At 42.6% G+C, this 12021-nt stretch overlaps 2 protein-coding genes across 2 annotated transcripts in view; both read left to right on the top strand.

Annotated features, from left to right (window-relative positions):
• The window catches only part of LOC142139682 (immunoglobulin superfamily member 3-like), a 36115-nt gene extending 32401 nt beyond the window's left edge, over positions 1-3714 (top strand). Inside the window, exon 6 of the mRNA XM_075197505.1 lies at positions 3630-3714. Within this exon, the coding sequence (XP_075053606.1) occupies positions 3630-3706 (77 nt within the window). The 3' untranslated portion in view covers positions 3707-3714. The remainder of the gene's footprint in view (positions 1-3629) is intronic.
• Positions 3715-3935: 221 nt separating this feature from the next.
• On the top strand, positions 3936-11740 carry LOC142139683 (immunoglobulin superfamily member 3-like). The gene is made up of 5 exons (XM_075197506.1): positions 3936-4028; positions 5992-6396; positions 8972-9361; positions 9922-10320; positions 11141-11740. The coding sequence occupies exons 1-5, from the start codon at positions 3938-3940 to the stop codon at positions 11374-11376; spliced, it is 1521 nt and encodes a 506-aa protein (XP_075053607.1). The 5' UTR covers positions 3936-3937; the 3' UTR covers positions 11377-11740.
• Positions 11741-12021: the final 281 nt, after the last annotated feature.

Raw genomic sequence — 12021 nt, 5'->3', positions numbered from 1 at the left:
CACCCCCCTCTACCTCACTTGCAAACTATAGTGTAGAAATTCTACCCCATAGTTTGCAAGTCGAATATAGTGCATGAGGTGCCAATAAAATAGTCATTTCTCCACCATAGTTTGAACATAAATATAGACCATGAGGTGGCAAACGGTATAAAAATGACTATTTACCATCTCATGCTCTATATTTGATTTTCCAAAGATGGTGGATAAAATAATTATTTTATTGGCACATCATGCTCTATTTTTGACTTGCAGCAAGTCAATAATAGAGCATGAGGTGCCAATAAAATAATTATTGTATCCACCATAGTGTTTAAATCAAAGATAGAGCATGAAGTGCAAAATAATAGTCTTTTTTCCACCGCATAGTTTGCAAATGAAATATAGAGTATGACGTGGAAAATAGTCATTTTTATACCATTGAAAAAATACTATTTTCCACCCCATGCTCTATATTTAATTTTCAAGCTATGTGGGAGAAAAACTTATATTATTTGGCACTTCATGCTCTATCTTTGATTTAAAAACTACGTTGGATAAAATAATTATTTTATTGGCACGTCATGCACTATTATTGACTTTAAGCAAGTCAAATATAGAGCATGAGGTGCAATAAAATAATTATTTTATCCACCATAGTTTTTAAATTGAACATAGACCAGTGGTTCCCAAACTTTTTGCAGTTCGCGGCACCCTTAGGGTCTCCAAATTTTTTCAAGGCACCCTCCAAAATAATTACTGAACAGTCCTGTTTTAGAAGTAGTTGGGTCAAAAAATTGTAATAAGTATTTAGGTCACGACAGAAATACTTATTTAGTTGTATGCAAAAATGCCCCCTCTGCATCTAGACAGTCTGCCCTCTCTGCATCCAGGCACACTGCCCCCCTCTGCATCCAGGCACACAGCCCCCTCTGCATCCAGGCACACTGCCCCCTCTGCATCCAGGCACACTGCCCTCTCTCACGTTGCCTCATCTGCCCTCTGTCACGCTGTCCCCTCCTCTGCCCTCTGTCATGCTGTCACCCTCCCTCTGCCCTCTCACATGCTGTCACCCTCCTCTGCCCTCTGTCCCCCCTCCTCTGCTCTCTGTCACGCTGTCCCCCTCCTCTGCCCCCCTTCTCTGCTCTCTGTCCCCCTCCTCTGCTCTCTGTTCCCCTCCTCTGCCCTCTGTCCTCCTCCTCTGCCCTCTGTCCCCCTCCTCTGCCATCTGTCCTCCTCCTCTGCCCTCTGTCCCCCTCCTCTGCTCTCTGTCCCCCTCCTCTGCCCTCTGTCATGCTGTCACCCTCCTCTGCCCTCTCACATGCTGTCACCCTCCTCTGCCCTCTCTCACGCTGTCACCCTCCTCTGCCCTCTGTCCCCCTCCTCTGCTCTCTGTCACGCTGTCCCCCTCCTCTGCCCCCCTTCTCTGCTCTCTGTCCCCCTCCTCTGCTCTCTGTTCCCCTCCTCTGCCCTCTGTCCTCCTCCTCTGCCCTCTGTCCCCCTCCTCTGCCATCTGTCCCCCTCCTCTGCTCTCTGTCCCCCTCCTCTGCCATCCTCCTCTGCCCTCTGTCCCCCTCCTCTGCCATCTGCCCTCCTCCTCTGCTACGATCCCTCTCACTCTGCCCCGCGCCAGGCGCCAGCTATAGAAAAGAGAGAGCAAATAGAAACTTACCAATCCGCGCGGCGCTGGGACCCAGCAGCCTCCTCTCTCCCGCAGCTGTCACCAACGTCGATATTCAGTGACAGCTGCGGGAGAGAAGAGGCTGCTGGGTCCCAGCGCCGCGCGGATTGGTAAGTTTCTGTTTGCTTTTATTTTTTCTAGGGCTGGCCCGCGGCACCCCAGTGACAGTGCCGCGGCACCCCTGGGAGCCGCGGCGCACACTTTGGGAACCGCTGACATAGACCATAAAGTATGACATATTAATAAAAAATCCCACCCCCAACATTTTTTTGGCCTCCACACTTGGCCTTTGGGTACCCCATTTTTTATAAAATTAAATTAATAATACCAGAAAAATAAAAAAATAAAGATACTTACCATTTTGGACCATTTTGGACCCTGAAGGCTGGTCAGATGCAGGGAGGCTCTTCTGTAATGGCTGCCCACCGCTCCTCAGCTTCTTTACAATAAAGGAGAGGGGTGGAACAGCCAGTGCATGCTGGGAAGGGAGGGGGGCGTTGGGTAGGAAACTTTATTCACACTGTCTGTCACAGACAGACAGTGCGATATTCTACACAGGCGCAGCGGCCGCCGGGTAGAGAGACCTGTCACCTGATCACTGATGTCAGTGATCAGGTGTGTGACAGTGCGATGCGCTGGGCAGCCCGGGCGGACAGTGAACAAACAGTGGCGGCACCCGACCGCCGCTGCACCTCTCCCCCCTCTCTCCGCTGACTAGATTTTCAAATCTAGTCAGCAAGCAGCGGCGCCCTGCAGGTCCCAGCGCCCTAGGCAACTGCCTAAGGTTGCCTAATGGGAGCGCCGGGCCTGGTGAGAGGGGCAGTGGAGGGGGACACAGCGTGAGAGGGGCAGTGGAGGGGGACACAGCGTGACAGAGGGCAGAGGACGGGGACAGCGTGACAGAGGGCAGTGGAGGGGGACAGCGTGACAGAGGGCAGAGGAGGGGGGACAGCATGACAGAGGGCAGAGAGGGCAGTGTGTCTGGATGCAGAGGGGGCAGAGTGCCTGAGGGCAGAGTGTCTGGATGCAGAGGGGCATTTTTGCATACAACTAAATAAGTATTTCTGTCCTGACCTAAATACTTATTACATTTTTTTGACCCAACTACTTCTAAAATAGGACTGCTCAATAATTATTTTGGAGGGGTGCCTTGAAAAAATTTGGAGACTCTAAGGGTGCCGCAAACTGCTAAGGTTTGGGAACCACTGCCTTAGTCTCATGATTCAGACATGAGACTAAACCAAAAAGCGTTTTAGAACAAAAATGTAAAAGTTTTATTTATGAAAGGGGTGGAATTGCTCCTCCTTTCCACACATCGAGGCACAGAGGCAGCTCCTTAGAGCGGAGGGTAGGGTCGCAACTTGATATACACAAATAACAAATATATTACACTAGAGTAAGCTTTGAAATGCACTTGTTTAAAACTGACGTGTTCAAATTACTATTATCTTTAATAATGTTTTTCAATATTACTTTGTAGAGTATTATAGCCTTTTTTAACATAAACTCAAAAAGTTGCTGCCCCCTAGAATAATGTAACCCCAGTTACATGGCCGCACAGGTGAAAGAGGTAAACTCAATACGGATTTGGAAAATGCTGTAAAATGGGAGGAACTTATGTATCTCATGTGATCATTTACGTTTTCGAAGTCTGAAGAAAAGTAAATAAAACATTTTTAATTTTGGCCCCTTTAGCAGCAAACATGGGAGTAATGTTTCCATATCTTCTATCCAGAAAGTTTGGAAAACTATGTAAAATAAAAATAATTTTTCCCACCACAACACAAAAAAACTGGTGCAGACACGAGAATGTGGAAATGTTTGAAGGGTTTATATAAGTCTGACACACAGAGATAATCTTTGTCATAACATTGAGGAACCTTGGTCACTCTGCATGGCCTACTCTTTGTTATGGTAGCTACAGCCCCGTCGTGTCCTGAATGGACTATCTTCTCCCCTCTTCTCTTTGCAGACCACTCACTCACAGCCGCGTTAATGACGAGGACCGCGCAGGGTAACGTCAGGAGACACCTCTACTCTCTTCTGTAAGGTGGCCACAACACATAGTCTGCTGGATAAATTCCTAGTCTGGTCCTGGGACTTTCAGCCTGGCTCCAACCCAAAGGGGCCATTTCAGAATGTGGCTCAAGTGTCCTGGAACGGCCTGTCTTGGGGGGATTCATTGTCCAGCTTCCAAGAAAGGCGCAGATTTCAATACAGGGAAAAACTTCTACTTTGAGAATTTTCCGAGTCCAGGAAGGGCAGCATGATGGATCATACATGTGCCGAGTTAGGGTCCTGGATATAGACAAAAATGTGACAACGCCTTTGGTCTCCTCCAATGTCATCGCCATAAGTGTGCAACTACCACGTAAGTACAAACCGTTACCGAGCTCCCTGCAATACCAGCGTATCTCTAATAGTCACTAACCCCTGATACATAATAACATTATCATACACCAATAACATCTTCTCAGAGGATTGTGGATAGTCTCTGAGATAATAATAATAATAATAACAGCAATATCTGGTAAACACTAACCAGTCCCACTAGTCCCTGCCAGTATCATGATGTTGCTGAGCAGGTTAGTCTCGCCCAGTGAGTCTTACTCTGTCCCAAGAACAGACAACTCTAAAGAGAGACAGCGGACTGTTGGACACTGAGAGCTCATACAGACAAGAGCTTTTTTTCAGTAAGTACCATTTGGATTGTAGGTAGGGATTTATCCATCCTGTGCCATGATGTGTATTCTATCTGCACACGACAGCACCAAAAGTCATCTGCAGATCCTTTCTGGCACCAGGCAGGGTAAACGGTTGTACTTTATTAGCAATAAATATCTATATAGAACAATTCAAAGCTTAAATCCCAACAGCTACAATATTATATAACAGATGTATTAATTTTTACTTGAATGTTATATAAATGCCCAGTACAACAAATGGTTATAATAGACTTTATCCTGCACAATAGGGTGAGGGGTATTTACTGACAGAAAGGGGCAATCTGCACTGTAGCCACCACAACCTATCAGACACCAACGTTTATTGTGTAACTTGCACTAGGCAAATAAAGTGATGACATGAGGAGGTTTATTGGCTGATACTGGAGAGATACTGTATATCAGGAGATCTTTATGTACATGAACGACCCTCCAGTTGTGGCTGCCCCGCACTGTACAGACTACTCTGCAAATCAGTGACTGTAAGTAAAGAACAATTGATGCGCCAACATTTTTCCTTGGACAAAACGCTCTCATCACTTACAAATATTATGAGATCTATTTAGAATTAATTAGCCACAATTTGCATCATTGTGCGGATGTCTCTGATATATTTGGATTGAAACACTATATATCATTTGTCATCCTCAGAAAATGAACGTTTTTAGTATAAACTTTTCAGCAGCATCAGGGAAACTTAAACAGGTTCCCTGGTATAAAACAGGTTCCCTGCTATATGAATTTTGCATATTTAAATGTTATAAAAAATATGCTTAACTTTCATAAACCTGATCTGTGCTGGTTACGCTGCCACAAATATGGTTGTATTCTGAAATTGGTTTTATTAAAATGTATTTCAATTTATCTGTAGTCATAATTGTTTTTCAAATTAATTTTAATTCTACATTCTATTATTTCACTTTCTTTCATCTTATTTTAAATTTCATTTTCTCCCGTTTACATTGTGTTCTCATAATTCTTGTTAGTATCTATATATAATCTCGTGTTTTTATTGTTACAAAACCACCATACGCAGACCCTCACTTCACCACGTTACCCTCACACTCCACAATCGGACTTATATATAGAAAACCAGGCTGAGAAAAGCTGATGTGTGGTTGCTCTGATTTGACTGCAGCTTCGCCCCCCAGAACGCCTTATTTCTTGGTATATTTACATTTACTGGTCGGAGCACACTCAGTATACATGAAGTCCGGCATATGGGTCATTTACATCCAGTTGGTGAAGCGATTATATTCAGCATGGTGTCATTGGCATCTGGTTTTATGCTGTGGCACAAGGCTTCGTGTGGCAGAAAAGCACTTTTGTGTTGGTCCGTTGAATACTCTGCAAGATGGGTTTGTCGGGACCATCTGTATGTAAAAAGATATTCTAGCAATTGTGCTCTGGTCTAAGCACCATAACAGCTAGAATGGGACTTTGCTATTCACGCTAGATATATAAATGATCTCCAAAGCCTTCACCACCTCCGTCTCCTCATTCCCTGAAGCTGGGGAACCACCAGAGATTATGTCAGACTAAAGAAACCTAATTATCTCAGACATGACACGTGCCTGTACTTATTGTACTTACTGTCCCTCTGCTCTATAGTCAGTCGTCTAACGTTGGACACCACATCTCGGGTGCTGTCAGTGACCAGTGTGCAGGATGAGGCTGCTGTGACCTGTAACATCAAGACTTGGACCCCTGGCACTGTTCTCAGTGTTGTGTGGTTCTTTCTCCCACACACCGCAACGTCTCCAGTGGAAATCCTGAGTGTGGACCAAGAGGGCGTCATCTCTCCCAAACCATCTTTATCCGGACCCACTTCCAGGTTCCTCAATGAACGTGTCTCTCTGGACGCAATCATCCTGCGGATCCTAAGGCCGGGCCCGGGGCAGTTGGGATTCTTCCACTGTGTGGTGCAGGAGTGGCTGAAGAAGGAGAGTGGGACCTGGATCAGACTGGGACAGGAGAAGTCTTCCGGGACCACACAAATAACGTTCAGTGTTTCAGGTATTAAATGTGCTCTATATCCAGATCTCAGCAATGTATTTATCATGACAATATTCCACAGAATTATCACTTATCCAAATACAGCTACCTGTAAAATGCTGCGAGTTTTGTCCGAGGACAACTGAATGTAATTACCGGAATTGAGGTCCATTTGATCATATAGAAATAAAACACATAGGGCCTGATTCATTAAGAAAAGGAAAGAAAAAAATGAGTAACTTTGCTCCTTGGCAAAACCATGTTGCATCGGAGGGGGAGCTAAATTTAAAATGTGGGGACAGATTTATAGTTGGGGTAGGGCATGTCCTAGATCAAATTTACATTTCAGTGTAAGATATAAAGCTATCAAGTATTTGTGTCCTACATGAAAAGCAGCCAGTATTTAAGTTATGTGCAAAATAATAAACTAATTTGCACCCCTTGTATTGTAACATGGTTTTGTCCAGGAGAAAACATACTTGTCTTTTTTACTTACTTTCCTTAATGAATCAGGCCATAGTACATAATGTTAATATTTGTAATATTTACCTCGTTCTGCGTTTGGCCGTAAACTTTCTCACATTGGCCGTAATTCCCATTCCTGCCCCAAACACAACAAACAGCAGAGTATTCATAGACTACTCATTCCGCAAAATGCAGGTGTACAGATCAGAATGGCGAGGAAATAGTGTAACCCATTGTTTCGTCAGAGCTTCACACCTCAGTGAAACAGCCTGATAAAACGTTTTGTCTGCTTTCTAATGTCATGTGCAGCAAGGAATTGGCTGTTTGCTCTGACCATTAACGTGTGTCTATTGTCTACACGTTTTAGTGAACTGATAGGCGGCATTCACATGAGTATTGGGTCGGCCAAGAAAATGGCCACCTCCTCTGCGTCTCTGTGACAGGTCCTCTAGAAGTGGACCTTTGAGAGATGAATAGAGAAGACCATACACACGGCAAATTTTTCTGGAACACGACATCGAGAACAAGTTGTATGAATTGTAGCTGCTATACTATAACTGTGCTGCAGCTGTACCTATGCTGTCCTGAACTCGCAGTACTGAGCTACAATATGCTGTGCACTCAGTCTGACAAAGTGATCATGAGTGTAACTAGCACTTTGCAAGTGAGACATGCCACAGGCAACTATCATCATCAACATCATCAACATTTATTTTTATAGCACCAGCAAATTCCGTAGCGCTTTACAATTCGGAACAAACACAGTAATAAAACAATACTGGTTAATACAGACAGACAGAAAGCTAAGAGGGCCCTGCTCACAAGCTTACAATCTATGGGCCTGAGTCATAAAGGAGAGCAAAGTATAAAAAGTATAAAAAAGGAACAACTTTGCACCTGGGCAAAACCATGTTGCATAGGAAGGGGGAGGGGGGTAAACTTAAAATGTGGGGACAGATTTATAGTTCAGGTAGGGTATGTCCTAGATCAACTTTAAATTTCAGTGTAAAAATAAAGCTATCAAGTATTTGTGTGCTACATGAAAAAACAGCCAATATTTAACTTATGTGCAAAATAATAAACTAATTTGCACACCTTGTATTGTAACATGGTTTGTCTCGGATATTTTTGCCTTACTTTCCTCAATGATTCAGGCCCTATAAGTTTATTAAAAACAATTTCTTAATAGAACACAATAGTACAATTCTCATAGTGTGTGTCAACCAGACCAGATTGCAAACAAAATAACCAGTACTAGAAATATTAATTTTGGCACACCAAATCAAGATCAAATTTATTGTATGATTTTCAGTTGCGGTATCCATGACTCCTGCAATCATTTGCTCTGCTAGCCTTATCCCTATTTCTGCACCACACAGCAGAATAAATTCACCGTTAACATCCCAGCTCTATCTGCATACTGTTAAAATGTGAAATTACAGTTTAGCGTGGAATAACAATCTGCGAAAAGACAAAGTAAATGCAGAACACAAAGGTCATATATCCAGAACTCTGTGTCTCTGCAAAATTGTCTGAAAATTTGCTACAATTTTGTTAATCTCTAATATTAACTCTTTCTCAACCACTGACACATAAACAGTGAAAGGGTAGTAATTAGTCTTCATTCCTCTGTACTTTTTGTCTCCATATGTTATATTAGGTTTAATACTAGGGAGGATATTGTATTAAAGTGGAGAAAACTGAAACTGTTCTTATGAATGTTGGAATGACTATTTAATTATGGTGTAAAAATTTCTTTTTACTCTTTAGTATTTTTTCCATGCTCTTTATAGACATTTTTATAATAGTTCTTTTTAGAATGGATAGTTGAAAACTTTTTTTTTAATGTGCAGCTGATTCAGCTGGAAAATATACATAACAATGGCTGCATAACTTGTATTCTATGAAAGAAACACCCACTCATTAGCATGAGAAGAAGCAGCAATGGTGGAAGATTGGTATTGATATAACAAGAATATGGAGGACAAAGAGGTATTATCCTAAGGACAGAGACAGAATTTATGTTCCTCCTCTCTTATAAAATATCCCCCATAGTGAGGGAACTGAGTCTCAATCAACCGGACGTTTCTAGAATTTCCACTTTTTAATTTTTTCCCTTTGTAATCCACAGATAAAACTCTGAACGTTCCGAAAGAGAATGTGAGCTCTGAGGTTCCTGAAGGGGGTGATGTTGTGCTACCTTGCCCCTTGGGTGTGGCTCTCAGCTCTACCTCCCTCTACTCAGTGACCTGGTACTATCAGAGGTCTGGCTTCTTTCCTCCCACCCTATTATATCGAGCAGGATGGGAAGGAGTTACAGAGTACGAGGAGTCACTAGCCAGAAGATTGCATTTTGTGACCACGACCCGGGGAAATTACAGCTTGATCCTGCAGAGTGTGGGACAGGAGGATGCAGGAACATACTACTGCCAGGCAGAGGAGTGGAGGCTGCAGACAGAGAGTTGGACGATGGAGGCCTCTGATCAGTCAGGTTACCAGAAGCTCAGAGTCACCAGGCCAGGTAGGTGTCAATCTCCTGAAGATCCTCTCTTCATATTCTCAGTGTACAGGAAGCCACGAGTGCTGATCGCTCTGTCTATGGTAATTGTACAAGGACAGAAACTCTTCTCAGAGGGTTTGGGGTTCTGGACGACAATACTTATCAGAAGTTGTAAACTAATAGAGATTTCTGTATTAAACAATTTATAAACTAGTTCTGCATTAGGCTATTTATAAAATGTTCTGGATTCATTTATTGTAAATATACTTCTGGATCCAGATTTATAATATAATCCAGGGGTTTTGGATCATATATTATTATGTATTCAGGGGTTCTGGATCTGGGTATATACACTTCAAGGGATCTGGATTAGACTATTTTACAGAGAAGTTCAGTGGTTTTGGCTCTGATGATTTGTCCTTCTCGCTAGTTCACTGGAGCTGAATTAGGATATTGTTTACACAGTTGGATGGGTCCAGAAATCCTTGGCTAGTTACAGGTCACATATCTACTGTAGGTACTGAAATGTTTTTTTGCAAGCAAAACACATTTAATCTGATTGTGTCTTACTTTCATTCTAGGAAACAATCTGAGTGTGAACCTCACTACATTAACCTATATAGTGACAGACAATTCCAGCCTAACCTTGCCCTGCCAAGTGCTGTCATTGTCAAAACCTGGCTCTGCCCTCTCCACCACCTGGTGGAGGTTTCTGGGCCCTGGGCTCCCAGAGCAGCTGGTGTTTAATGCCAGTCACATTGGTCTTTTTTTCTATCCCAGCGAGGACTCGAGGGGAAGCCGGCTCCAGTATGAGAGACCTTCAGAATTCACGATGAAACTGAGGATCCTCAACACTCATGAGGAGGATACCGGAGTCTATTACTGCAGTGTCCAGGAGTGGGTGCTGAGTCCACGAGGGGTCTGGAATCAAATAGGAGAGTGCAGATCATGGAACGTTTCCATCACTATCCAAATAGCAGGTACAATAATGTAAAATGCCTAAATTGTCCTTCTGAAACATAGAATCTTGGAATGTAGTTTTCTCTCCTTCGGGGAGCCTCTCTGAAGAATGTAGTTTTCTCTTCTTTGGGGTCTCTTTGTAGAATGTAGTCGTAGTGTTCTCTACTCCAGGACCTCTCTGTAGAATATAAACTTCTCTCCACTGTGGCCTCTATGTAGAATGTATTCTTCTCTCCTCATAGGCCTCTCTGTAGAATGTAGTCTTCTCTCCTTTGGGGTCTCTTTTTAGAATGTAGTCTTCTCTACTCCAGGGCCTCTCTGAAGAATGTAGCTTTCTCTCCTTTGGGGTCTCTTTGTATAATGTAGCCGTAGTCTTCTCTACTCCAGGACCTCTCTGTAGAATATAAACTTCTCTCCACTGTGGCCTCTATGTAGTATGTAGTCTTCTCTCCTGCAGGGCCTAGTTGTAGAATGTATCCTTTTCTCCTTTGGGGCTCTCTGTAGAATGTATCCCATTGTCCTCGAGCCTCTTTGTAGACTATAGACTATAGTCTTCTTTCCTCAAGGACCTCTTTGAAGAAAGTTGTCTGTTCTCCCCGAGGCCCATCTTCGAATGTAGTTTTGTCTCCTCTGATGCCTCTCTATAGAATGTAGTCTTCTCTCCTACAGGGCCTCTCTATAGAATGTAATATTCTCCCCTCAAGGACATCTCTCTAGAATGTAGCCTTATCTCCTTTAGTCATTAGCTTCAGTGGCCTCTTTATCTTTTCAGATGCTTAATTTCCCCAAATTATAGTTATAAGTAGATGACATTTTCAGCTGTTTTTTTTTCCACCACAGGTGTCCACTCACAGGTCTGCTCATCCCAGCTGGTCTTCTCCTTTCTTATGGTGTTTACAGTTCTCTTCATATTACTGTTGATATTTCTTGCATGGAGGTATCTGAAAAAAAAGAGAAACAAGACTGGAGTTCGCAACCCCAAGAGCCAAGATTTTCTGTTCTCTCCTGTTACGATGTCTGAGATGAATGGTAGAGATGGAACACAGGAGAATCACAAGACAGAGGAGACAGAATAAACTCCTGTTTCTCTCACTTCAATTCTGTAGAGTCATTATAGTCATTGCTGAACAACGCAGCCACGATCTGTGTCTAGATCCCCAGAGCCAGAAGCTGAGGGCCAGAAGCTGAGGGCCAAAGCCTTCGCTTTCCATGGTTCTCAGTTGACCAGTCCATAGTATCAACACTTTCAAAACACAGAGATGATGTATCTCTATACTAATCTTTTATCAAATCATTGACTCAAATTTGTGTTGTATAAATATACTATATTAACCTGAATACTAAAGTACAGTATATGTAAACTGATATAAGGAGAGCTATATACAGAAGGCAAAAGGTTGTAAAAACTACAATGTAAAAAAATTATTATTTAATAGAGTATCTAAATAATTCTCCAATTTTTATTCAAAGATGAGAGACATAAGGACAGATTTATCAAAGCTCAAGAAGGCTTATTGTCAGTGTAGACTCTGAGTAACAGAAACAGATACACTTGAAAAATAAATTATCAATGTAATAAATATATTTTTATCAGGCTGGAGCTTTTTAAAATGAATGGGGGTATCTTACAACCCCCCACCCCCTCCCCCCTTCCATATATATATTTTTATTTTTTTAAGTCACTTTGTTTAGAGAGCTTTCAATTTTTTTTGTAAGAAAAA

This window comes from Mixophyes fleayi, chromosome 2 (assembly GCF_038048845.1).
Source record: "Mixophyes fleayi isolate aMixFle1 chromosome 2, aMixFle1.hap1, whole genome shotgun sequence".
Classification (NCBI taxonomy): Eukaryota; Metazoa; Chordata; class Amphibia; order Anura; family Limnodynastidae; genus Mixophyes; species Mixophyes fleayi.
The sequence above is the reverse complement of the archived record's forward strand: the minus strand, read 5'-3'. Positions and strand labels throughout refer to the sequence as shown.